A 25,684-nucleotide genomic window follows, 5' to 3' on the forward strand; every position below is an offset into this window, starting at 1 on the left:
CAGATCTTCCCTCCTCCCCCCATCAGACAGTCTCTGTGAATGGTGTCAATAGCCCAAGTCAGAAACCTGTACATCACTCCACCCTGCCCCTCACTGGGCACATCCAGCTAACACCAAAGCTGATAGATGTGATCTCCTCAGTATCTCCTGAACCCAGTCACGTCTTCCTGCCCCCACTGACATGTCCCTATTTCAGGGAATCCATCAGGATTCCTCCCCCCCACTTCAGTGACCACCACCTCTAGCAACCAACCCCCATCCTGGTGTCACACTGTGGCCACACTGGTATCTCCAAAATACAAATGTAGTCCTGTATTCAAATCCCTTCCAGGATGGGATTAGCATGACCTGATCCTCACCTACCTCCCAAAGAAGTTGCTTGTTACTCCTCCCTCCCGTTTTATGTGCAGCCATGCCAGGCTCCAGACCCCAAACATACCACAGAGGCTCCTATGTCTATAAACCCCTCAACCCCCCTGCCTGCTGAATCCAGTTCCTGGCTTAGTCATCACTTCCTGGAGGAGACCTGCCTTGACACCAGCCTCTTGGGCTCAGCTTCACATCCCCGCTCTTGGTTCCCACAGTACTCACACTTTCTCCACCGCCCCCTGTGTATTTATTTTGGAGGATAGCAGCTGGGTCACTCATTGTTGTGTCCACAGTGCCTGTGAAGTGCAAGAGTGCTACACTGCACCCTAGTTGTCCTCCTCTCTAAAAGTGGGGACAACAATAATACATGTTAGCTGTATCGTGAGGATCAAATGAGATAATGCGTGGAAAACACCTATCACAGTCAATACATAAAGAGTAAATGGTAGCTATTATTACTATATGATGTTGTTCATACTGAATCTAAACAAACATTTCATTGAAGTTTGAAATACATTCAGGAAAATACATAAAATCATAAGCATACAGAGCTCAGTGAATTTTCACAAATGAACGCACCCTTGTCACTGACCCCCAGATAGCACTGTTTTATTTTTCTTTACTGAAGTGTAGTTGATTTACAATGCTGTGTTAGTTTCAGGTGTACAGCAAAGTGATTCAGTTTATATATATAAACATATTCTTTTTCAGATTCTTTTCCATTATATGTTATTACAAAATATTATAGTTCCCTGTGCTATACAGTAGGTCCTTGTTGTTTATCTATTTTATATATAGTAGTGTGTATCTGTTAATCCCAAACTCCTAATTTATCCCTCACTCCCTTTGCCCTTTGGTAACCATAAGTTTGTTTTCTATGTCTGTGAGTCTGTTTCTGTTTTTGATTGGTAAGTAAGTTCATTTGTATCATTTTTCTACATTCCACATATAAGTGATATCATATGCTATTTGTCTGACTTTATTTAGTGTGATCATCTCTAGGTCCATCCATGTTGCTGCAAATGGTATTATTTCATGCTTTTTTATGGCTGGGTAATATTCCACTGTATATATGTACCACATTTTCTTTATCCATTCACCAGTCGATGGACATTTAGGTTGCATCCATGTCTTGGCTATTGTAAATAGTGCTGCCCTAAACATTGGGATGCATGTATCTTTTCGAATTAGAGTTTTCGTCTTTTCTGGATATATGCCTAGGAGTGGGATTGCTGGATCATATGGTAACTCTATTTTTAGTTTTCTAAGGCACCTCCATACTGTTCTCCATAGTGGCTGCACCAATTTACATTCCCACCAACAGCAGATAGCACTATTTTAAAGCTCAAACGTTACCTTCTCAGAGAGGCCCTCCCTTATGTCCCACCCCCTACATAGCACCCATCATCAGACATCCTAAATAACCTAATTATATATTTTATATATTATCTATCTCACCTCACGCCAACATAAACTACAGGAGAGCATGATTTTTTTTTTAGTCTATTTTGTTCACTGCTGTACCCTCAGCTCCTAGAATAGTGCTAAGCACATAGTAGGTATGCAACAAAAATTTATACTAAAGAATGAATGAATAAGTGCTTATATTCATTTCTTTAAGCTCCTGGGTGTTGCAGCACTGTCATGTCTAAGAAACAGTGCCCTCCCAGGTTAGACAGCACAGGGCAGGGACCTAGCCTAGCCTGCGCCCTGGACTGTGCACGGCACGCATCTGCGCGGCCCACCTATGAGTTCTTTCTCCTCACTCCTCCCTGGCGAGTCTGGCCCACCCCGCCCCAATTTTGCGTGCATAATAATTAAAATAAGAATAATAGCAACAGCCATAACAGTCTCGACCGCCCTCTGGAGACAACCCGGCCCCTGGCATCCCTCAAGGATTTTCCCAGGGCCTGAAGCACGAGCTTCCCCGCAACCACCGGAAGGCACCTCGTCAAGCTCCCCGCCAAGTCTTCTACCTCCCAATGGGCCCCTGCAGCTGGCTGATGGAGGTTTTTATCATCCGTCCCATTTCGTCCAGGGAAAAACGGAGGCTGCGAAAGGAGAACCCGGCCTCTCTGATCTCCTGACTTGGAATCCCGCGGTCTTTGCCACCACGCACACCACGACCACGTGCGGTGATCACCACCGTCGCCTTTGGTTGGTTTCATACCCCCCTTCCCTTCACCAGCCATCGCGGCCGGAAAGAATGTGCCTGGCGCTGCTCTGGGCTCTGAGCAAACGGCTGTGCACGGTGTTCCTGCAGGAACAAACGGGTAATGAACCAGGCACCGGCCGGGGCAAGAGAGGCGCCTCACACAGAGTGGTCAGGCGCACTCCGAGGAGGCGACGCTAGCTGAGATCAGGGTGGTGGGAAAGAGCCGGTCACGCGGGCACATGTTGGGGGGAGGTAGATGGTAAGGAGAGTTCCAAGTAGAGAGAACAGCGAATACTCAGCCCCTTTTACATCCACTACCTCGTTTAATTTTACCCCACACTTTGAGAGGGGACACTTTGCCCCATTTTACAGACGAGGAAACTGAGGCCCATAAAGAGTAAGGCATTTACCGAATGGGATTCGAACCCAGCTCTCTGAAATACGCGAAGCCCGGACTCTCCAGCCCGCGTTCCGCGCCGCCTCTTTTCTTCCGCACCGTGACCTTAACTCGGCACGTGCTGGCCCCTCGCCCCCATCCCAACATTGTCCCACTTAGGAGGGCAGACTGGGGGGCTTTCGGAGGGACCGCGGAAGTCGCGCCCTGCTTGGGGTCCCGGGTTAGAGACTCCCTCGCCCTGAGTTAGGGACCCCTCCCGCGCGCCCCGCCCCTTCCGCGGCCGGGCTGGCGCTGCCTCTGTCCATGGTCAAAGCACCCGGGTAATCCGCCTTTCTCTTCCGCCCGCCGAGCCCCATTCATATTCTAATCACAGCACGGCCGGCCCGCGAACGGCCACTTTATCGGGGCCCGCGGAGACGCAGCCGGCCCCCCCCACTTCCACTTCCAGCCCCCCAGCTCCTCGCCCTCCTCTTTCTGCACTCTACACTCAGCCGAGGAGGGGGTCCCTGGGAAAACCGCGTTCCCACTCGCAGGCCCGGGCTTCTCGCAAACTTCGTGGCTGGCTGGGGGCGGGGGCGGGAGGAGGGAGGAAGGGACCGAGACACAGACAGACTGACAGACAGAGTTACGGGAAGAGGCGGGGGCTGCGGGGAGTGTCAGAGAGACCAAGGGGGATAGAGACAGAGAGGGGCAGAGTCCTAGGGAGAGACAAAGAGGTGAGGGGGCAGGGGCTGGACCGAAACGCACGCAGCCCAAACCGGAGACTTAGAGGGACACAGAGGACGAGGGAAGGACAGAGGGAGACAGAGACAGGGAGGCAGGCGGAGAGAGAGAGGCAGATACACCCAGAAGATAGAGAAAGTTCTGGAGATGAGTCAGCGCCTCACACCCTCCCTGCCAAGCGGCCTTCTTGCCGCCCGGGGTGGGGGTGGGGTCTTAGGGCTGCAGTTCCCCTTCCCCTCCCCTTTCAGCGCTCTCCACTCCCCCACGCGTGTCCGCGGATCCGCGTGGAAGGGAGTCAAGGCATACCTCATCCCCAGGGCTCCCACTCAAAATCTAACCCGGGACCAAACTTGGGGGGCCCAAGAGAAGCGGGAAAGGAGTGGGGCCCACTCGTGGCCGCGTAGGCGACTCACCAGGCTCCTCGGAGCCCCCTGCCCACCCCCCAAGCCTGCGCCGCGCCTGGCCGGATCGGGGGAGGGGGGCAGGGGGGAGGGGGCCACATCTAAGCCAATTTTGATTTCGCCTATAATGAGTGCCGGGCGAAGGCTGGAGAAGGCCTCTGGAACTTTAAGAAAAACGTTGCTAATGCTATAATAGAAGGGGGAAGTCGGAGGGCTGGGATTGCGTCGCTCTGAGCCCCCCTTTTCGGAGGCGGCTTTTCTTATTCAAAACAGGCCCACAATGGGCTTCACAGTGCGCCTCGCCACGGCCCCATCTGACGAGCGGCCATTCATCAGGCCGGCTGGCCTATCAATGACATTGCTCCCATCGGGGCTCCTATAAAATGATGCTTTTTCCCATGAAACATCCGCAAACATTTTGACGGGTTTGGCTTTGCCCGGCTGGATTACTGAGTGTCCCCTTGCTCGCTCGCTCTTTCTCTCTCCCCCTTCTCCGAGCTCTCTCCCTTCTCTCTCTCTCCTCTTTTCTTCTTTCTCTGTTCGCCTTTCTCTTTCTGCCTTTTCCTTTTCTTCTTTATCCTTCCGTCCTTGCACTCTCTGCGTCTCTTTCTCCTTCTCCCCTCCTTCCTCCCTTCCTCCCTGGGCAGCTGTAGCACAGGGGACCCCCAAACATCAGGACTTTTGGGGGGCGCCTGTGCTGTCCATGGGAAGAGCATGCATTGTGGGTTACTGGAGGAACCCGACATGGATTCCACAGGTTAGTCCTATTGGTGGGGGTTGGGGGGAGACATTGGGAGGGAAAGAAGAGGTAGAAGGGGAACTTCAGCAAGAGTCGCAAAAAGTTCAGAAGGGTCAACTTGACAGCGGAACCGCAGGAAATAACGGAGCCTGCAGAAGTTTTCAATCCCATGCGATGTGCGATGTCTGTAAGCGGATGCGTGGAAGTGTGCGCGTGTGTAAGCGTGTGACTGTGTGTGTAAATGTGTGTGTGCGCGCGCGCTGAGGAGCGCGCTCTTGCTAGCCGCGGACACAAAGTTATGTAAAGATTCGCTGGCTCGCGGCGAGCTCGAGGTGCCACTTGCAGAAACTTTGCGAGCCGACCGCCCCCTCCCGGGCCCGGCTCCTCCCCCGGTTTGGGGGCCCCGGAATAGCGGTGCGCTCTGGAGCTGGTGGCTAGGGCCAGGAAGCCGAGCGGAACGCCCCAGAGGCGGGGGAGGGCGACGGCTCCGCACAGCGCCTGGGAGGTGGGGACAGAGGCTCCGACTGGTAGAGATGCGCAGCTGGAGGGAGTGGCGGCGGCGAACCCGGTGGTCCTGGGGAATCCGCGCCCGGTCTGGAGGAGGGAGCCCCGGGCCGTCCGAGGCGGGGTGTAGCCTCCTTGCCCGGAAGGGGCACCCGACGATGCGCTCCGCTTGGGGATTGTAATTCTGCTGAAGGGAGGACAAGACGCTGAGCGGCTGGCGAGGCCTGGCGTCTGGGTCTGCAAACTGCTCGGCACTTTGGGGTCTGTTGGCTGTGGGCATCAGGTTTTGGGGTTGCGGCCGTCCGTAACAACAGAGAAAGCAAGCCAAGGAATCTCTTACAACGAAAAAGCCCAGCGTCTCGGTTCTTTCTCCAGTAGAGTCTTCGCCACCTCCCAGTTCTAGCGCCTTTGAAGAGCCGCCAAACTTCTAGATCAGAGTTATGCTCCCTATGCCCCTTCCAGGTAAAAGAAATTCTCTGGAAGTTCACCTCCTCCCCCAGCCGCAGTCTTCCAACCAGTGCAGTCCTATCCCGGCTTGGTTGCAGCCTTGGAGTTTCTTGGGGAGAGGCAGAAACAGGGCAGTGAGAGCAGCCTGGGCCGAGGCAGCAGCTTGACGCGATGCTTGAGGGGATGCCTACGAGCATCCGCTGCTGGACTTTGCAGCGCGGAGCAACAAGTGCCTTCCAGTCTCTTGCCATCCCCTAACACACGCGCGACTCCTCCCTGAGCAAATAAACACCACACGATTGTTTCCCCATCTCCACTCCGAAGCAGGCTGGAAATGGATGTGGGGTGGGAGTAGGGGTCATCTGGGCATTGCCCCAGATGGTCTTTCTTCCGTCCTTGCAGATAGATTTCCAGCCTCTCCTGGCTTCTGCTGGGGCCCTGGTGGACAAGACGCCCACCCCCTCTGGCCAGGGGTATCTTTGATTTTCCAGGGTAATTATCTATCTCTGATCTCAAGAGCTAAGTCCTTCTCCACTGCGCTCCCCCGAGTGGGTGTGGGTCCCCTGGGAGTGGGGAAAGGCTGAGCCCCGAAGAACTCATTACTATGTGCAATGACAAATGAAGGTAAGGAGAGGCGTCGCCTGCCGCCCGCCCGGCTGCGGGTGCGCGACCAGCCCTGCTGGATCCTCTCCGCTGGCGGTAAAGAGGGCGCCCAGAGAGGGAAAAGAGACCCTCCCTGCATACTGCTATGCCAAGTGTTAGTGCCACTACGCACCTCCTGGGCACCCCAACTTTAGAGGTGAATATCCTTGAACAAAATTAAACCCATGTCTGCATGGTTTGTGACCAAGTATTTGCAAGGGGTTCACGTAGGGACTTGGGGTCTCCATGCCCCACACCAGCCATGGCCCAGCTGGGGGTTTTAGCCACCCCTTCCACACGACTGGAGCTTCTCGGTGCGTTCTGGGGAGAGCTGCGGGGTTGTGGAAACGTTCTGTTTTCTGTCCTCTAGCTAGTGGTCGTGGAGACACCTGGTCATTACTTACAGCAGACACCCGCAACGGGTTCTGAAATCTTTTCTCCCATCCGCTTCCCTCCCCTTTTCGAAAATCTGAGACATCCCTAGATCGCCATCCTGAACTCAAAAAGTTCTGGGAAACGGCAGCGTGAAGAAGTGACACGAGGCGCACCAGGTGACATTTTCACTCGGGCTTGCAAAACCGACGACAAGGGAAGTGCGGCTCGGCGCGGTCCGGTCCAGGACCTTCCCTCACCTCGCTTCCAGAGAACTTAATCCAATTAGCTTTTCTTTGGAGTTTCCCTTTTTATGTAAAGGTCCTTTCTCCCCGTCTTGCTGAGACCTGCGCTCCTTGGAGCAGTTCGATTCTGCTCCTTTTACGGCAGATTGAGCGCAAATCTTACGGCAGAACCACGAATATTATCGTTATTATTATTTCATTCCGAAAGGGCTGGAACGATCGATTCGCAATAAGTGCTGGGGCGATGTCCGGAGCGTCCGGGGTCGGAGCGGCCGGCGGGCCAGGCCTCCGTCCCTTCCTCTTAAAAGGAAAATCACCGCAATGTGCCTCGGGCCCGGGAGGACAGTTTTGCGGGGCCCGGGGCTCTAGTGGTCCGCCTGGGGGCCCCTTCAGCGTGGCCTGCGGAAACGCGCCCCTTTGTTCCGCGCACCGAGGCGGTAATATATTCCTCAAGTTTTCCCAAAATACTCAACAAGTGTGAGGGCTGAGACAATGCCCCGTCGGAGGAGGCCGGGGAGCCGGCGCGCGCCTCTGGGCCCTGGCCTAGCCCGCCGCCGGGTGCCACAAAGCAGAGCTCCTCTCACAGGAGGCCCGCAGCGCGGCCGGGCTCGGGGAGGCGGCGGAGGCCGCAGGCGCACGCGTGGGGCGGTTGACGCGCCCTCCGCCCGGTGCGCGGTTTGCAGCTACGTCGCTGCCGGCTCGCGCCTCAGCCCCGCGCCGCGCAAAGTCTGCGCCGAGCCCCGTGTGGCCCGCCGTCCGCACGCGGGCCGCCGCCGGCGCTTAACGTATTCGTGGCCTGTGGCTCCAATCCCGGCTGCCCTCCCCGACGAGCGTTGCTCAGTTACTCAAGGTACCTGGAAATTCGAGAACGAGGGGCGGGGTGGGGGGAAAGTAGGTAGAGTTTTAGGCCACAGAGAACTTGTGCAAAGTGGGCCGGGGCCAGGTTGGTCGCCTGCGCAACAGTAAGGGTTGTTTCTTGTTAAACGGGACGGCGCCTTACAGAGGGGCAGTGACGAACCCGACCTGGAAACTTCTGCCTCTACCCGCTTTCCGCCGCGACCTCCAAAACCCAGAGCGGCCAAAGCACCCCTAGAGCCGGATTTGAGCTCCCTGGGCTACAACGGCGGGAAGACACTCTGGTCTACAGGCCTCCGGCTCAGCACAAGGCCCGACCTGGCTCCGAGGCCCCGCAGGTGGGGACCTTCAGTGGCTTTGGCGTGGGGCCGGCGGGGCAGAGAGCGCCCGGGTGGGAGGAGGCCCCGGGCCTAGGAAAGCAGCCGTCTTCTCCAGCCCCGGGACTCGGACTGCGAGCTCGGGGAACAAGGGGTCGGAGCTGTGAACTTTGCCCCCGCGCCCAAATCAGACTGTCTCGCCCTCCCCGGCCGTGTGTGTGTGTGTGTGTGTGTGTGTGTGTGGCCGGTAAAGGGGGCATGCTCGCGCCACCCTCGCCACCTGCCAAGTGCCGACGTCTGGGTTTGGCATCAGGGTCAACTAAGAGCCGCGTGGTCCCCAGGTCCCCAGTCCGGGTGGCTGCAGCACTAGCCAGCGCGGACGCGGCGTGCAGGCCGGGCTCGGGGAGCCCCGCACGCGACTTGGTGCGGCGGCCCGGGACAGCGCGCTTTCCCACCCGGCCTGTAGGTCCTGGAGACCCGGAAAAGTTTGCAGGGGCCGCCCGGCGACTAGGCCCTGGGATTTCCATAGCTGCGCCCGCCCCCCTCCTCAGCGCGTCGCCATGGAGACTGCTGGAAGTTGGTGGTGGAAAACAGACCCAGCGCAAAGCAAAATATTATGAGTGCAGTTGGGGTGACTTCAGGGGGGGCAGGGGACCGGAGGGCATGAGCGGGAGCCAGAGGCAGAGGCCGACAACAAAAGGCCGAGTACGAGGAGGAGAGAGGAGTTTGCACGGGGCCTCCCCGCCGCTGTGTGAGAGCTGGACCATCCTGCTTCCCAGAGGCGCCGAGGTCTCTAATTTCTCTCCAGCAGCTACACCTTTTCTCAGCCCGCCTGCGCGCCCTCTCTCCCACCCCTCCTCCTTCGGGTTCTCGTCCAGCCTCCCTCCCCATCCCGAAGTTAGGCGCCAGCTGGGCAGTGCGCCCGCCCCCCCCCCCCCGAGCCACAGGCTCACCAACGTGAAAGGTTCTGGCTTTTCTTCCCCACGACCCGTGGGTCGCCCCAGATGAATTTCTCATCGCCCCCCGCCCAAACTGGATCTGAAAGGGCAAGGGGTTAGGATAAGGCGGGAAAGAGAAGAGAAGGAGGTGCCTGGTCAGAAATCTTGGAGGGGTGGGGAGGGTGCTGAAGAGAAGATCCTCCCAATTTTTTTCTCCTTTGTACAGTGGGGAAAGCTCGGGGTTATCATTCTGACTCAGCCACTTGTAATGATACTTTAGGTAAATCTTCTAGCCTTTACAAGATTAATTTTAATTGCCTGTAAAATGAAGGGTAAGACAGCTCACAGACTGGGATTCTCTGACAAGTTAGACGTATCCCTCTTTACTATAGAACCCAGGTTACCACTATCTGAACTATGATCCACTGCGCAATTAGTGACTCTCTCCCCAAACGAATAATATACTAAAATATTTTTACAAGTCATTTAGGATTTTAAGAGTCAAGAACCTTGAATAACCCCCTTTTAAGGACCTGTAATTGCCTTTCTCAGTTACACCTGAGGTGCTTTCCTTAAGGCGTTAGATTTTATGGGGCTGTACCCGGCGTCAACACTGAAATGCCTCTGGGTGGTGAAGTCAGCATCACAGACCCCCACAAATGCTGGATAAGAAGCCACACTGGCCCATATGGTGAGATGTTGCTATCAAGAGTACACCAGACTTTACCCTCCGTTGCTCAAGCTTTTAGGAAGAGGTGAGGCTCTTCTCACACCTGGCCACCCCTCCTAGTGATATGTTCAGCAGAGGAGTCCTTCCATTCTCCCCAGACTCTGTCGCCTCATCTGTAAATGAACGGATTGGATGTAAAGATTGCCACGGTCTGTCTGAAAGTTTATGACTAATTTACATGCCCGTGTCTGTGATACCTGCCTGGTACTAAGTTTATAAAGTAGTTCATCACACATTGATCCTCACAAGCGCTCCACGAGAGAGGTATTATTGTGACCTGCATCAGGCACAGGGTTTCTCTTCTATTTCCAACACTGCAAAATCATGATTCTAAATCAAGTTGATGTGTGTGTTTGCCTTGGTGTCTGTGCAAAAAGAAGAAGGCTGAAAAGGTATGGAATGGTGACATCACAAGTTTGACGCCAGACAGTCAAGTCTCCACTTGCATAGACCCCTGAGAGCCTGCCCTGCCTGCTGTACAGGTTACTTGGGACACTCTTCAGCTGCCCCTCCAGTGATGCACGGTTCTGCAGGATGGAAAACGTGGTGGTGGGGGAGAATCTCTGATGTTGCTTCTCCCCACACCCACTCTATTTGAGATGTCTTTGCAATTTTATCAAGGTTAGGGGAGAGAATAACTCAAAGACAGATAATTTGGAGGTGTCAGGTAAAAGTTAAAAAAAATACTTTGGGTGAATTTATCGGAGGTTTTATTCAGTCTCGCTCACTGAGCACCTGTTGGGTGGCAGAGCCTGGGGATGAATAAGGCCACAGTCCCTACTGTCAAGGACTTTAAAACGTTTTGATGAGGGAAGGCATGGACATATTGAGAGTGGTGAGCGCTACAAGAGACAGAAAAATAGTGTCCCCTTGGGCCCTGGAGGAAAGGATGCTCTCTCTTGTTGAACACCCACCATGTGGCAGCCCCATTAACAGGCACTTTACCACACATTAGCCATTTAAGCCTGACAGCAGTTCTGGGTTGTCCCTTTTTAGGATGAAAGAGGGTCTGGAACTTGCATAGGGTCACAACTTGTAAGTAGCAGAGCTGGATCGGAGGCCAGACTGGGAAAGCCCGTTCCCTCGCCCCACCCTGCCTGCTTCAGCTGGACACTGGTAGAGCGCTAGCCTGGCAGGGCTTGGTGATGACGCTGGCCGCCAGGTGGATTTGAATCCCACTTGGTGAGAAGGGAAATGCATGGATGAGAGTGGAGGAGCAAGGAATGTTGTGTCTTTGAGCTCCAGAGAAGACGTCTCTGAAGTTGTCATATGATTCTGGATTTGAAGAGGATTTGAAACGATGGCAGTGGTAGGAGGCAGTGCCTCATAAGGGTTGAGTAGAGTATAGACTTTGGGCAAATTTTAGCTTGTTTCATCCATCCATTCAATCAAGAATTCTATGTGTCTTCTATGTGCCCTGCATTCTGCTAAATGCTGAGCTTTAAAATGCCATCTCTGCTCCTCTGGAGCATAAATTCTAGACAGACAAACAGATAAACACAAATATAGATAATCTCAGCTAGTGATACGTACTATGAAGAGAAAACACTATCTAGATTAATCAAGATAGAGTGTGGTGATGGGGAGGTTGCTACCTTTCACAGGGTGCCTTTCTGCCACATGAAGCTGTGTGTCTTTGGTATGGAAGCTAGATATTGCTGAGCTTCAATTTTCTTACAGAATTGATAGAGCCGTCTGATAGGGCTGTTGTGAGTCTGCAATGCGAAAGTGATAATAAATAACATATATTCAATACTTACTATATGTTTTCACTTTGCTAAGCACTTTAAATGCATTATCTAGGTAATGCTCACAACAACGCTATGGAGAAGGAACTGTTACCATTCGCAGTTTAAAGGAGGAAACCAACAGGCTCAAAACTGAAAAGTTTCTGAGCTCTAGAAGTTGGGCTGTGAGACATACCTTGACTGCATGGGAAGCAAGATCGATCTTAATTGCGTGTGCCAAACTTTCCTGAGACAGAATGCAAGTAATAAATCTAGGTTTTTGTTTTCATTTTTAAAGCTAATGTTTGTCAAGTGCCTTTCACATGCCAGCATGTACTAAGCACTTTAAATTCATTATTAGTTGTATTTTAAAATATATGTTAGGGATACTGTTATTATCCATTCCATTCTATGCAATGGGAAATGGAGGCAGATAAAGGGTATCCTTGAAGGGGGTAAGTTCCCTAACCTGCAGTGATCCGCACTCTTAGTCACAAGGCTATACTGTCTTTCTTTTCTTTTTTGTTTTAGCGAGGGAGAGGGTTGTGTTGGAAAGGATGTCCAATGAAAGCGTATATTATTTTAGCAAAAGCATGCTATTTTCTTCCTGTAAGAAAGCATTAGGGTAGTCTTTTATACTGTGAAGACAAAATTGTAAATTATCGTTGGCAAAAATAGGGACATAAAGGGACACATCTTTACTACAGATGTGAAATGCACTGTAGTCTTCTCGGGGATTCATTTGAAGTTTAGTTACCATTCGCTTTGTGTCTGTGAATGTCTAGGCTTCATTCATGCTCACATACAAACATACCTCAGCCAGAATAAACTAATGAGGCAGAAGCCATTAAGTACTGTGATTATATATGTAGCCTTTTGGTAATTTAACAAACCATATATTAGAGCTAGAAGTCATTCACAGATATGTGTTCCCTATGGCTTCAGGTACATGTGGGTGTGCTTTAATGAAAAGAACATGGGCTTTGCAATCAGATAGACCAAGATTTAAATCCCTGCTTGGTCACTTGCTAGCTGTGTGACCCGGGGCAAATGACCTAAGTTCTCAAGCCTCAACTTCCTTCTTTGTGAAAAAATCCACTCTTTACCTTCTAGGGTTCTTAAGAGGATATACTGGGGAGGAGGAGGCTGTTGGGTGAAATAAGTAAAGGGGATTAAGAAGTACAAGCTCCGGTTATAAAACAAATAAGTCACAGGGATGTACTGTAACAGCATACGGAATATAGTCAATAATGCTATAATAATTTTGTGTCGTGACAGATGGTTACTGGACTTGTCGTGGTGATTGTGTGGTAATGTATTTGTCGGATCACTATGTTGTACACTTGAAACTAACATAATATTGTATGTCGACTATACTTCAATAAGAACAAAAAGAGGATATAATGAGATTGTGCACTTTAAGTTAAGCCTGGCTCCTAGAAATTGCTCAGTAAATGGCAGACCTTACTATGATTGAAAATAATTATCTGGCCTCCTGTGCCAAATCCTACGTGTCTAGTTGGGAAAAGGGGATAAGAATGCTGAAAAAATTTTAGATTGTTTCAGCATATCTAGATGTTTTCTGTACTACATAGACATAGTCTCAATTCTCATGTCAAGATAAATCATTCTCTTCTAAAAGGTTTTAGGCTGAGGGATTCATGTCATTTTCATTTCTCTACTTTTCCCATGAACAAGGCATTTTATGTGCTTCTGTTTGCCATGGTTTCACCCTTGCGTTTTCCAGTTTGTTAAAGGAAGTGGAAAATGTGTCTTTGTAGAGGCAACACCTGTTGACTGGGATATGAATCCTGCAAGAAAGTTAGTTCCATGGAGCTCTCGGAGGAGACGTATGGTGCACACCTCTGATGAAGGCCCCTGCACAACCCCTGACGCCCTCCCAGTTCTAGAACGTGACGGCCCGCGTTCTTCATCCACTGCCCTCCCCCCACTGCCCAATACGTGTAGGCATCACTGTTTTATTAAAGACTGAACCATTTTACACTTGACTTCCAAGAAGGGGAAACCAGTTTCAAGTGAGTCTTTCTCTGAAACTTGTTTTAGCAGGAAACTCGTTTAGCTCTTTGGCCTTTCTTGCATATTTTTCTAACGTGAGGAGAAAATGTCCATTTGTTCCGTTTCTGTCTTTATAACTTGATTTTATCTACATTGTGGTTTTTGGGTTTTTGAAATATTAACAGCTTTCTTTAAGAGAGAGAAAGATCATAAAAAGCAGGAAAGAAAGAATGAAATTCAGCCCTTCTGTTTTCAGTTGAATAGGATCTGAATTTAGGCAACCAGGGCTGAATTACCTGTGCCAGTAGATTACGTGGTTTCTGTGCTCAGATCTGATCCTCAGAGCAGAATTTCTTTAAAATCGGTGTATAGTTTCCACTTCTGTGGTTGGTTAATCCTCAATAAAATGTAAAAGCATAATCTGCCTATGAGCAATCAATAATTATTAGTAGACAGGTGAACCTTGGCGTGTTGGGTTTATACTGTTGTGATTGTTTTGCTTTAACTCAAGGGGATAATAAGAAAGCCTTTGAAAAGGCTTCAACCCAGTGAAGGTTAGTTAGGGCTTAGTGCCCTGCGTGTTTTCTGACTACCCAATTGTGCTAAAGGTCAGCATTGTTTAGACGCAGCCTAAGTGAGATTGATGAATATAGCAGATTTTTATTTAATTGGAAGGGAGAATTACTACTTCATAAGCATTGATCTCCTGAATCCATCATGTTGGAGAAAATGCAGTATCAGTGAACACGAGTGAACTACTCCTGAACTAGATTTTGAACTGTCATTTGAATAATCTAAAGAGTGATTAGTGATTGCTAATTATACCGCCAGCAACCAATTTTTGAGGCATGAACGCATTTCGTGGAGAAACTTATGTTAACACGTTTGTTTTGAATCTTGTGACGGCTCTGAAGTCATTTCAAGCTAATATTAGACTTTTGAAGAAGGAGGCGTTTCTTTGAATGTTACAATTACAGAATTTATAATTTTTTAAAAAAGCAGGGCTGATATTTGAGCTCCACATCATCTTTTTCTGAACGATGAGTCTAAATTTGGGGGTGTTGATACATGTGATGTATTTGTAGTTTGTGAACTGGTTCTCAGAGCTCGTGGGTAGGTGAAATTCCTATTGAAGTTGTTGGGGTTTTATAAAGTTCTGGAATTGGGCCCATGGCATAAACGCAGATCTGTTTATGGTGGAATTGATTGATCACTTTAAATATTTCACCGTGTTTTCTTTGTGGTGTTCAGTTCCACTGCTGATAACAAATGTAGAGTGGGGGCAGGGGGAGAATTTGGGTGCCTCTATAAGTTCTTTGTTCTACCGAAAAGAAAATCAAGTAATTTTGTATCATTCTTATATGGCTACGAAAAAAGCTAAAATTTCTGTTTCTAGGAGTTGTTTTTTTTTTACTTGATGGCTCCTTTTACAAAAACAAAATAGTTTCTCCACAAAGCATTATTAGACATCATAAAAAAAATAAATAACTTTGGCTGAGAAAGCCCTGGGAGTTTACAAGGAAGGAAGATCCCAGAGGGCTTCAGGCCCTCAGTTAAAATGTGAAAACTTTTAAGCATTGGAAAGAAGATTTCTAAAGCGTTGAGCTGTTGTTGTGAGAGGGCCGTTGGTCTCCATGAACTTTTATTTTCAACTCAGTGGGCAGAGTTTTTGAGGTTGCTGTGGTTTGGGTAGGGGACCTTTTCAGAAATGCCAGGCTTTTAGAAAAAAAAACAGCTTTTCTTCTAATCAAGACTCCGTTTTAAAGTTTGAAAACTTTGCTGTGATTAGAAGAATGAATTATTTGCCTGCTTTGTTGGGGTTTCCTCCGGGTGCCCAGGCTGCAGGGCATTCTCCGCCTGGGCTACCTTGCAGGGCGCTGCTGAGGAGGCACTGGGAGCGGGGAGAGCTGCCTGCCTGGACCTGGTCTCACTGGCAACAGGCGTGAGCCTCACTCGGGCTGGTTGAGCCCCGAGCATAGCAGGGAAAGCGTGCAGGGCAGAGAGGTCCAGAGGGGTCCAGAGAGATCTAAGAGATGAGGAACCTCAAAAAAGGATTCCCTGTGGATCTGCGTTCTGTTCAGAGTTTTTCTTGGTATTGAGACATACGTAAAAAAGAAGAAAGGGAAAAAAACACCAAAGCCGTATGATTGTACATAGTACCTGGAGACTATATATTGATACATAGATTGTTTTTGAGAAGGAAAGAATGAAGGAAAAGGGAATGAAGAGAGACAGAAAGGAAAGAAGGAAGGAAAGAGACAAGGGAGGAAGGAAGGGACAGAGGGAGGATGGGAGAGAAGGAGGGAACTACACGAATTATTTTGGTAATTGACGGCAGGCTGCCTTAATGAATTATTTTCAAAATTATTAGTTGCTTTTTTTAATCAAGTGACTCCCTTTTTGAAATTGGGTAGCAGATTAATAACATTTATAATCTTTTCCAATCACTGTGCTAAATGCTTATGCACGTTAACTCATTTAATTCTCATACCTAACTGATGGCATTATTTTCCCCATCTTACAGAAGAGGAAACCAAGGTGCAGAGAGCCTAGGTAACATGTCCAGGCCAAATGGCTAGTGTCAAATGAGGATTTGAGCACAGATTATTCTGATTTCAAAGCCAGGCTGCCTCCTTGCCTCCTAAGACATGAGTTAGAAGGAGGACCTCAGAGGTGTCCATCCTAGCTCACCTGCTCTACTATGTAACGAAGTTCAGGAGGTCAAGGTACCCCTGATCCTGGGGGAGATGGCCGCTCATGCTGCAGTTCTCTGGAGCACACTGTCACGGGTGTCGGTGGGCTTCTGGCTGTCAGGGGCACCTGGATGTGACTTTGGTAGCAGACTGCTGACTGAGGACACCCATGGGGGCCCCTTCCTGCGGGGGCACCTTCATGTCAGGCGTTCCTTTCATCTCTAATTGTTCTCAGAGCTTCTGAGTTCAACCTGGCACCACCACTGGAGAGGTATCCCCCGCCTGCCAGTTACTCTGGCAAATCTGACATCTTATATCATCAAAGGCTTCATACCTATTTACTTACAGACATAATTTTCCTTACAATAGGTTAAGCATAAAAACCTTGGGTGTTAAAGTAACAGCCCCTTCCATTGCATAGCATGTCACAATTTGCAATCACTGTTACAATCATTTTTCAAAATATTTATTTATTCATTTATTTATTCATTCATTTATTTATGGCTATGTTGGGTCTTTGTTGTTGCGCATGGGCTTTCTCTAGTTGCGGCATGCAGGGGCTACTCTTTGTTGCGGTGCGCAGGCTTCTCATTGTGGTGGCTTCTCTTGTTACGGAGCATGGGCTCTAGGTGCACGGGCTTCAGTAGTTGTGGCATGCGGGCTCAGTAGTTGTGACATACGGGCTTAGTTGCTCCGTGGCATGTGGGATCTTCCCAGACCAGGGCTCAAACCCGTGTCCCCTGCATTGGCAGGTGGATTCTTAACCACTGCGCCACCAGGGAAGTCCACTGATACAATCATTAATAGCAGGGAGTTTGCAATCACTGATACAATCATTAACTGCTCTGGCTATAGAATCCCATAGACTTAGTGAGAACCGGCTTTGCCATGGGCTAGATGTATGAATTCAGCAAGTCACGTGACCTCTCTGAGCCTCAGTTTGCTTGTTAGTAAAGTGGGATCATGCAGAGTACCTACCTTAGGGGGTCTTGTGAGGATTAAATGAACTAATGCATATAAAGGGGTCCACACAGGGCCTTGGCATGTTGTAAAAGCTTAATAAACAGAAGGTGCTTCGAGCACTTGCTTCTTGTGTCCCCCTAGTAGCTTCCAAGACCTGCCTTCTCCCCATTCCCCTTTCTGCCCCTTCCCCCAGGACTGCATAGGAGAAGAAAACATTTTATACAACACTTCCACTGTGTTCAGTCTTTTCAGTACATAGCCTCATAAAACTGTGATCTGGGCAGGATCATTCCCATCTTATACTTAGTGAAACTGCCACTCTGGGGGATTCAGTCACTCTACGTGCATCGGTTCGTACAGCGAGAGTATCTGAACTGAGGTTGTTATGGCACCAAAGCTAGTCCTGCTTTCTTTTTAATTTTTTTTATTTTTAATTTTTTTTTGTGGTACGCAGGCCTCTCACTGTTGTGGCCTCTCCCGTTGCGGAGCACAGGCTCCGGACGTGCAGGCTCAGTGGCCATGGCTCACGGGCCCAGTCATTCCGTGGCATGTGGGATCTTCCCGGACCGGGGCATGAACCCGTGTCCCCTCAACCACTGCGCCACCAGGGAAGCCCGGTCCTGCTTTCTTAAACCAGGCCATCGCCATACCAATTAAAAACATGCAGTTGTAATGAAGGTGTTGGTGGTTTCCCTTCCACATAGAGCTCTGACTGTCTTAACTTTGCCTCACAGTTCTCTTATCCACGTGGGCCTGAAGTGCACATACTTCCAATCCTCATTTTCATTGTTTACTTGATGCTTCTTCCTTTGTTTCTCAAGATTTCCACCTGTGTCGTTATTCTCTGTGCTTAGCACAGTGCAAAGCATCTTCCAGAGTGTCTCACACAAGTCAGTGCTTGATGAGTATTTACTTAAGATATAAATCAATTCCTCCTTCATATTCTGAGGAATGCTGCATCTCTTCGCCTGCTTTCTAGGAAGCCTGGCTCAAGGCTCCATGCAAGCAAGTACTTGATAGATTAACTGCAGATTAACGGACACTCTTGAGCCCCTGTGAGCCAGGCATGGTGCTGGTGCCTCATTCATTTCTTTCTTTCCCTCTCTCCTCTCAGCCCTTCCTCTTCTCTCCTCATTGATCTGCTCTTCTGTGCCAAGCACCGTCCTCAGTGTGGGGAATAAGGTACAGTCAGCTCTTAAGGAGCTTATATTATTTTTCCTAATCCTCATAGTAACCTCATGGGGTAAGTATTTTTAATATAGGAAGAAAATTGAGGTCCATGAGGTTAAGTAATTTGCCCAGGGTTGCAGAATTTACTTGGTCCCTTGTAAGGGGAGGATTAGAATTAGTGTCCTGCCGGCTCCCAAGGCCATGCACCAAGAGATCCAAGAATCAAACAGAAAGAATGATAACAGGAAGGAACTAAAGAGTAATTCCTGGGAGGTGGGCATGATATAAAAATTATAATAGCTAAGACTTATTTAGTGCTTACCATGTAAACATTCTCTGTGCCTTATTCACTTAATTCTCATACAAACCCCATGAGGTGCTATTATTACCACTGCCATTTTGCAGATTAAAAAAAATTGAGGCTCAAGGAGGTTGAGTTGCTCACCCAAGGTCATACTTAGAGGAAGTCAGACTTGAACCTGGCAGTTGAGCTCCACGGTCTGTGTCCTTAACTACTACATTGTTATTCAAACAAACCAAAAAAGTGGCTTGGTCATAACCAGGCGCCTGGGACTCACGGCGGTTCCGTGTATTTAGAACGTGCTCTGTGCCAGGCACTGTGCCCTAAGTACTTTCCATGCATTTGTTCACTGCAGTCACACGCCACTAAGATGAGGTAGGCACATCATTATTACTCACATTCTACACAAGGGGACACTGAGGTTTAGAGAATTTGCCTAAAGTCATTTCACTAGTAAGTACTAAGGCTGTAATTCAGACCATTCGTCTGTAGCTAGTTACGAAGCCCACACGCTCACTTTTCCTTCTCCTAGGTGATTCTCAGGAAATGATCCAAATGAAAGAAAACATTACATGCACCAAGTTGCCCATTAAAACATGGTAAAAAACAGGAACGTTAGCTCAGTGGAACACTGGGCATGTATTAAACAGTGATGAACGTGAGGACTGTAGCAACAGAGGGGAAATCTCCATGATAGAATGTTGAGAGGAAAAGGAATAGAAATTGTACATTCCCTGAGATCACAGTTCACATATGTGCACAGGTGCGCATGAGGCTGGGGAGCAATACAGAAAAAGGACAAGTAGTTCACACGTTAGAGGGGTGGGATTGTGGGTCAATATGTTTCTCTTTTCAACATTAAAAGGTATAATTTATTCGATAGATTCACACAGGAAAGAAAAAAGCGCTTTGCTTAAGAGAAGGATATTTCGTTGATTTATCTCAAAAGTGCAGGCTAGCTTGGAGTTTCTTTGGGTCCGGCAGCCAGGAGTGCCTGACTCTTGAGTTTTCGGAGGGGGAATCCACATCCTCTAATACAGGGGGTGAGAAGAAATGCAGAAGAGGTAAACAAACAAACAAAAACCTAGGAAAGGCAGTGATGTCAAGAATCAAATAATACCAGATGATGTGCACAGCAAGTAGCCTTGGCTCCAGTAATCTTTTTCAGATTTTCTGTGTTTTAATAATATTATAATAATAGCAATAGAAACAAAGAAAAAGTCTGCCAACATTGGGTAAGGGTAGGTATGCCGCCCCCCCCCCCCCCGCCGAGAAGTGGAGGGGAAATGAAATTTTTACAACCTGGTTATGCGACTATGTACATTAACGCTGGTGTTCCCAGAGATATTTTCAGAGCAGAGATTTCCTTTCACATTGAATTTATCTTCGACAGGAGATGGCACTGAACACCTTAGCTTTAATTTTCTCTAGTCTCTGGAGACTGTTGGTGAGTTCATGATCTGTGAAATACCAGCATTGGTGCACCTTCAGGGTTCCCTCGCTAATTCTTGTATATTGCAAACAATGACACCTTAATTAATCTCTTTGCCCACTTTAGAGCTTTCTATATTGAGTTTTCCTGAAGTAAGAAGGAGCAGTAACATTTCTGAGCACATATTGTGTGTTTGGTGTTATTTTAGACACAGCTTAGTGCTCACAATGAGACTTTAAGGCATGTCTAATTGTGGGTATTACAGTATAAGTTAATGGTTAGGTTAGAGTCAGATTCAAACCCTGGCTCAGCTGCTTACTGGCTGTGTGATCTTGGGCAAGTCATTGCTCCCATGATGATGTCGACGAGGATGATGGTACTTCATTGAGAGGCCACGTTCCAGGAGGTGTCATTAGCGGACTCACTTGCGTCATGCAGTGATTGAGACCCCAGCTGATGAAGAAGAGACTTGGGGACACTTGGATCGGCCAGAGGAGTGGATACAGTTAGCTAGAAGGAGGGCAGAGTTCTTATCTTTTCTCATCTCACTCATCTGTTCTGGTTCAAGCATCGAAGACTTAGACTCTTGCAGTGGCCTCCTGCTAGGGGGACATTAAGTCCCAGTTTGCCTGGGACAATCCTGGTTTACACATATGGTCCTGGCAAAATTATTACTAACACTGCTTTTCAGTCTCAGAAATGTCCAGGTTTAGATGATAAATGATATGGTCTCCTGCTTCCCTTTCCCTCCCCACTAAAATTGTGTTTAGTAGCCCCGGATGGAGCTGCCCACAGAGCTGATTTGTTTATGCCACACTCTACCCAAAAACTTTTGGAGGTTCTCTACCATCTACTGGATAGAATCCAGACTCCTTAACCCAGCCCTGAGTACAGAGGCAGGGCTTTTACGTGCACATGCCCCTTAGCATGTTACAGAGTGCTGGTTATACAGGATAGTCTCAGTAAACACATGTTGAATTAACACCTGAATGAATGTGTCCATTCACGCTCAGGCTGCCTGTCAATTTCTTGGGTGTGTCATTCTTCTGCCAGTTTCAGGGACTTTGCATATGCCATTCCTTCTGCCAGGAACACTCCTCCCTCTTTTCCCTGGGGTAGTAACACATGTCTTCTTACTCTTTAGCTGTCAGTTTAATGCTGCCTCCTCTGAGAAGCTTCCTTGACTCTCACAGATTAGGTCAGACCTTTCTTTTTTTTTCTCTCCCCTGGCTTTCTTGGTAATTATGTCTCTATTTGTGTGATTATTGAATAGCTGACTTCTGCACTAAACTCTGACCTTCCATGAAGACAGAAACTGTCTTGTTCCCTGCTATGTCCCTACTGTATAGCTCAGTGCCTGCAACACGCTACCACATAAATAGTTGATAAACGGACAGTGGGATGAATGAATGTAAGTCCCTTCACAGGCTGCCCTTTCTGAGCCAGTGCAGTTCATGTCACCTGGTTAAAGCCTTCCAGTAGGTCTTGGCACACTTGGAATAGATGTGAAGTTCTTACTCTGGCCAGCAAACTTCGGGCCCTTCCTAACTTTCTGACCTCAGTTCGCACTGCCCTCCCCCTTCCTTCCTCTCCTCCACCATACTGGTTTCCTGGCTCTTCCTCACACCCTCCAAGCCCACTCCCACCTTGGGCCTTTGCAGTTGCCTCAACATCACCTCCTCCGAGAGGCCCTCAGCGTCCCTGCCACCTAAAACAGCACCCCAGTCTCTCTCTATCCCATTCCAGGGCTTCGTTTCTTCGGAACACTCATCATGCTCTAAGTCATCTTGCTTATTTGTTTTTGTCTGTCTCCACCACAGAATATAAGCTCCCTGAGAGCAGGGACCTTGCCTGCCATGTTCATCACTAGATCCTCAGAGCCTGGCAAACAGTTGGCACTAAATCACTGTTTGGTGGGCGAGGGAAGGAATAAAAGCAGCGGCAGTGTGGGGTTGCCCCTTGGAGGCAGGGCAGGGACCCCTTCCTGGAACCCAGCAGCCCCTGGGGCGGGGCCTGTGGTGTCGCCATGGCAACCCACTGACCTGAGGTGCCTCCTGGAGAGGCCACAGCTGCCCACCTCCTGGGCCCACTTTCCACAGCATCCTGTGTGTCACCACCACGGGGAGTCCCGGGGAGAGAGGAAAAGCAGCATCCTGGTGCATGGGGGGACGGGAGCAGGTCCCGGTGGCACGGTTCTCCTGATAATGACCAGGGCCTGGGGGAGGGGACCCCGGGGTGTGCTCTGGCACCTCCAGAGGGACCTGGGGCCCTGTCCTCCCTCGGTAGCTGCGAGTGTGGCATGTCAGCTCTTTCATGTAGCATTTCTAAAGCTGCAGGTTCCTAAAATAGGCCTCAGCACAGCGCCCCAAAAGACTGTTGATGTAAAGAGGATGAATAACGCCTTCTATTAAAACCCAGTGACACTTTGTAAGTCAGGCGGCGTTTTCTTCAGGTATTGCGTAAGTCAGAACTCCCTGTTCTCATCCAGTTCCTCAGAAACAAAGCTCATCGTGTTACTCCCCCACTGCTTAAAAATCATGGCTGGCTCCCAGCTGCCTGCAGGCTTCTTGGCCTGGTGGGTGAGGCCTTTGCAATCTGCTCCTAATGGACTCTCCCACTTGTCTCCCACCACTCCTTGGGTCACGGGTCAGTGGGCTCTTCACCTTTCTCAGAACCCATTTTGTGCCTTTGTCTGCGACGGTGGCCCTCTTCCCCAGAACGCCCTTCTTTCCTCCTTGGTCTGGCAGATGCCGACTCCTTTAAGGACCAGCTGAAATGCCTTCCCCCCACCCTCTGTGAAGCAGCCAGGCCGAGCTGGAAGCACCTTACTGTAATCTAGACGTACTCCTGGTTACCTGCTGGCTTAGCAAGGCAGGGTGCCGTGGTGACAGCAAACAGCTTTGGGGTCAGACAGACCTGTGGTGGTGACATCACCTAGCTTCTCTGAGACTTTCCTCTTCACAGATCGGAGTTGTTCAGGTCTCTGTTTCAGAGCTGCTGGAGGTGAGCAGAGGTGAAGCAGAGTGACCGGCATGGAGACGACACTCAATAAATGCTAGATGTCACCATTGCCGTCTGTCCGCATCATGGCTGTGAGCACCTGCTGGAGAGAGACCATGCTTTCCTCATCTTCCCACAAAGCCAAGCATGCTAAGTGCCTCACCCGTATCATTTCAGTTAATCTTTGGAGAAACCTGGGAGGCAGGGCTTCAGGAAGGTTCCAGAACCATCTCAGTGTTACATAGCTAGTGAGTAGCAGGTCTGGGATTTGAAATCCAGTTGTCCTAACCCCAGGCCCCACATTCTTCCTGGCCTGCCTCTGTCTTCTCTTTCATCTTGTACTGTCTCCCCCATGGCCACTCCACATCAGCCCCCGGGCCTTCTTCCAGTTCCTTAAATAGGTCACACGTGACCCCACCTCAGAGCCTTTGCCTTTGTGGTCCCCGCTGTCAGAACTTTCGAAGGCCTTTTTTGCTCCCTCACCACACTCGGTCTCTGCTCAAATGCTGTTTCTTCCCAGAGGCCTTCCTGGGTAGGATCCCCCGTCCACCATTCCCTGTTCCTTCATTCTGCTTCGCTTCATCACAGCCATCACCACCAGCTCTGTGCCCAACACTGCTCCAGGCTCCTGGGAACTAAGTGCTGAACAAGGTACTCAAGGTTGTTAGAACTTACAGTTTTAAGAGTGGGGGAAATCAATAATAAAAAAAGAATACGTAAGCAACCAAGATACTTTCAGGTCCTGAGACCCTGGTCCATCAGAGATATCCTGCTGTACTATATTGGCTTCCTATTAAATAGCTTTTGTCCATCTCTTCTTTTAGAACTTTACACTGAAGACACTTGATAACTATATATTTGCAAAATGAATGGATAGAGGGATGAGAGAGAACAACTAGCCTGTGCCCAGTAGGAAGAATATGCATAGGCTTTGGAGACTGAAGATTTGGGTTTGAATTCTGACTTTAGCACCTTTGAACTGGGTGACCTTGGCCACACCACTGCCAACAAGCCACTGCCATGTTCAGTATCCTTATCTGTAAAGTGGTGTAAACTTCTGTCTCATGAGGTAGACTGTGAAGCTCAGATCAGGTTCTCCGTGTCAGTGTGCTCTGTAAACTTCAAGGATTACCTGCCTTTTGACAACTAAGTTGTCTCCTCCTGCCAGGCCAGTATACGTTCATGAAGCACTGCTCTGAGTCTTGGACTGCCTTGGACATGCCATGCCTCCGATACAGCTACTTCCTGGTTGTTTTTGCTGCTGGAAAGGGAACCAAGTCTCCTAGGAAACCCAACAACCATTTATGGCTCATTCTATGAACTTGAGAAAGTCACTTCAAATTGGAGTTTCCAAATCTCCGATATGAAGTGGGGAGGAGTGAAGATTTGCCTCTAAGGAATGTGGGTTAAACTCCTTATAAGATGAAAATCTATAAGGCATTGTCTGCATCCTCCTTCCTGCCCATGATCCCAGATGAGTCAGATGAGGGATGCCTCGCAGCCCAGGAGCCTATGCTCACAGCCGTCAGTAAATCCTGTTGGGCACTTAGAGCAAGCTTGGCCCTTACTAAAAGGTCAGGTGGTTTTTATGGATCAAGAATGAGACAGTTGGGGGGCTTCCCTGGTGGCGCAGTGGTTGGGAGTCCGCCTGCCAATGCAGGGGACACGGGTTCGTGCCCCGGTCCGGGAAGATCCCACGTGCTGCGGAGCGGCTGGGCCCGTGAGCCCTGGCCGCTGAGCCTGCGCGTCTGGAGCCTGTGCTCCACAATGGGAGAGGCCACAACAGTGAGAGGCCCGCATACCGCAAAAAAAAAAAAAAAAAAAGAATGAGGCAGTTGGGAGCAGGAAGTTATCCAAGTGTGAACTGAGCTCTCTTTCTCCCGTGTTCCAGAGCACAGCGCCAATACTGCCACACTGATCACAGTATTAGAACTTTTGCTTCAAGCCTCAGTTTTCATATCAGTAAATAGAGATATTAAGACGTACCACATCATATGTTCTGAGGTTTAATTCAGACCGCATGTGTGAAAACTTGCGTAGTATCTGGCACACAGTAGGAACTTACTGTTGTTTTTTGAAGAAAGTAATACATTCAACAACATGTCTTTACTGCACAATATCTATGGGGCTAGGCACAGTGCCAGACACTGGGGACAGGTGAACAAAGATGACAGGGTGCCTGCACTCATGCGCTGACGGAGTAGCACCTGCCTTGCTTTCTTGACGGTAACTAGAGGGCAGAAACCAGTCTTACTCATGTTTGTATCAGACTCTACTACAGCTTCTTGTATCTAGACAGTACAAAATAAATTTTTGTTCAGTTTTCCTTTATTTGGAAAATTGCCTTCGATGTGTTGTCCTTTTTCATGCCTTATGTGGTAAAAAAGAAAATGATTAGGAAATTCTATAGATACGTGAATGTACCTCCTTACATGCTGTGCATTCTTTGATATCATGCGTGTCAATAAAGTAACGTCCATTGAGGCCAGACTACAGGAGAAACTTCATACCAGGCACTAGTGGAGAGTCAAAAGAAATAGAATAAAAT

General features: G+C 49.1%; 1 protein-coding gene across 1 annotated transcript in view; it reads left to right on the top strand.

The window, feature by feature from the left end:
* Positions 1-4,340: 4,340 nt before the first annotated feature.
* The window catches only part of RFX4 (regulatory factor X4), a 164,217-nt gene continuing 142,873 nt past the window's right edge, over positions 4,341-25,684 (top strand). The window contains exon 1 of the mRNA XM_029205461.1: positions 4,341-4,802. Within this exon, the coding sequence (XP_029061294.1) occupies positions 4,760-4,802 (43 nt within the window). The 5' untranslated portion in view covers positions 4,341-4,759. The remainder of the gene's footprint in view (positions 4,803-25,684) is intronic.

The sequence above is a fragment of the Monodon monoceros genome, unplaced genomic scaffold, assembly GCF_005190385.1.
Source record: "Monodon monoceros isolate NGI ecotype Baffin Bay Population unplaced genomic scaffold, NGI_Narwhal_1 Super_Scaffold_6, whole genome shotgun sequence".
NCBI lineage: Eukaryota > Metazoa > Chordata > Mammalia > Artiodactyla > Monodontidae > Monodon > Monodon monoceros.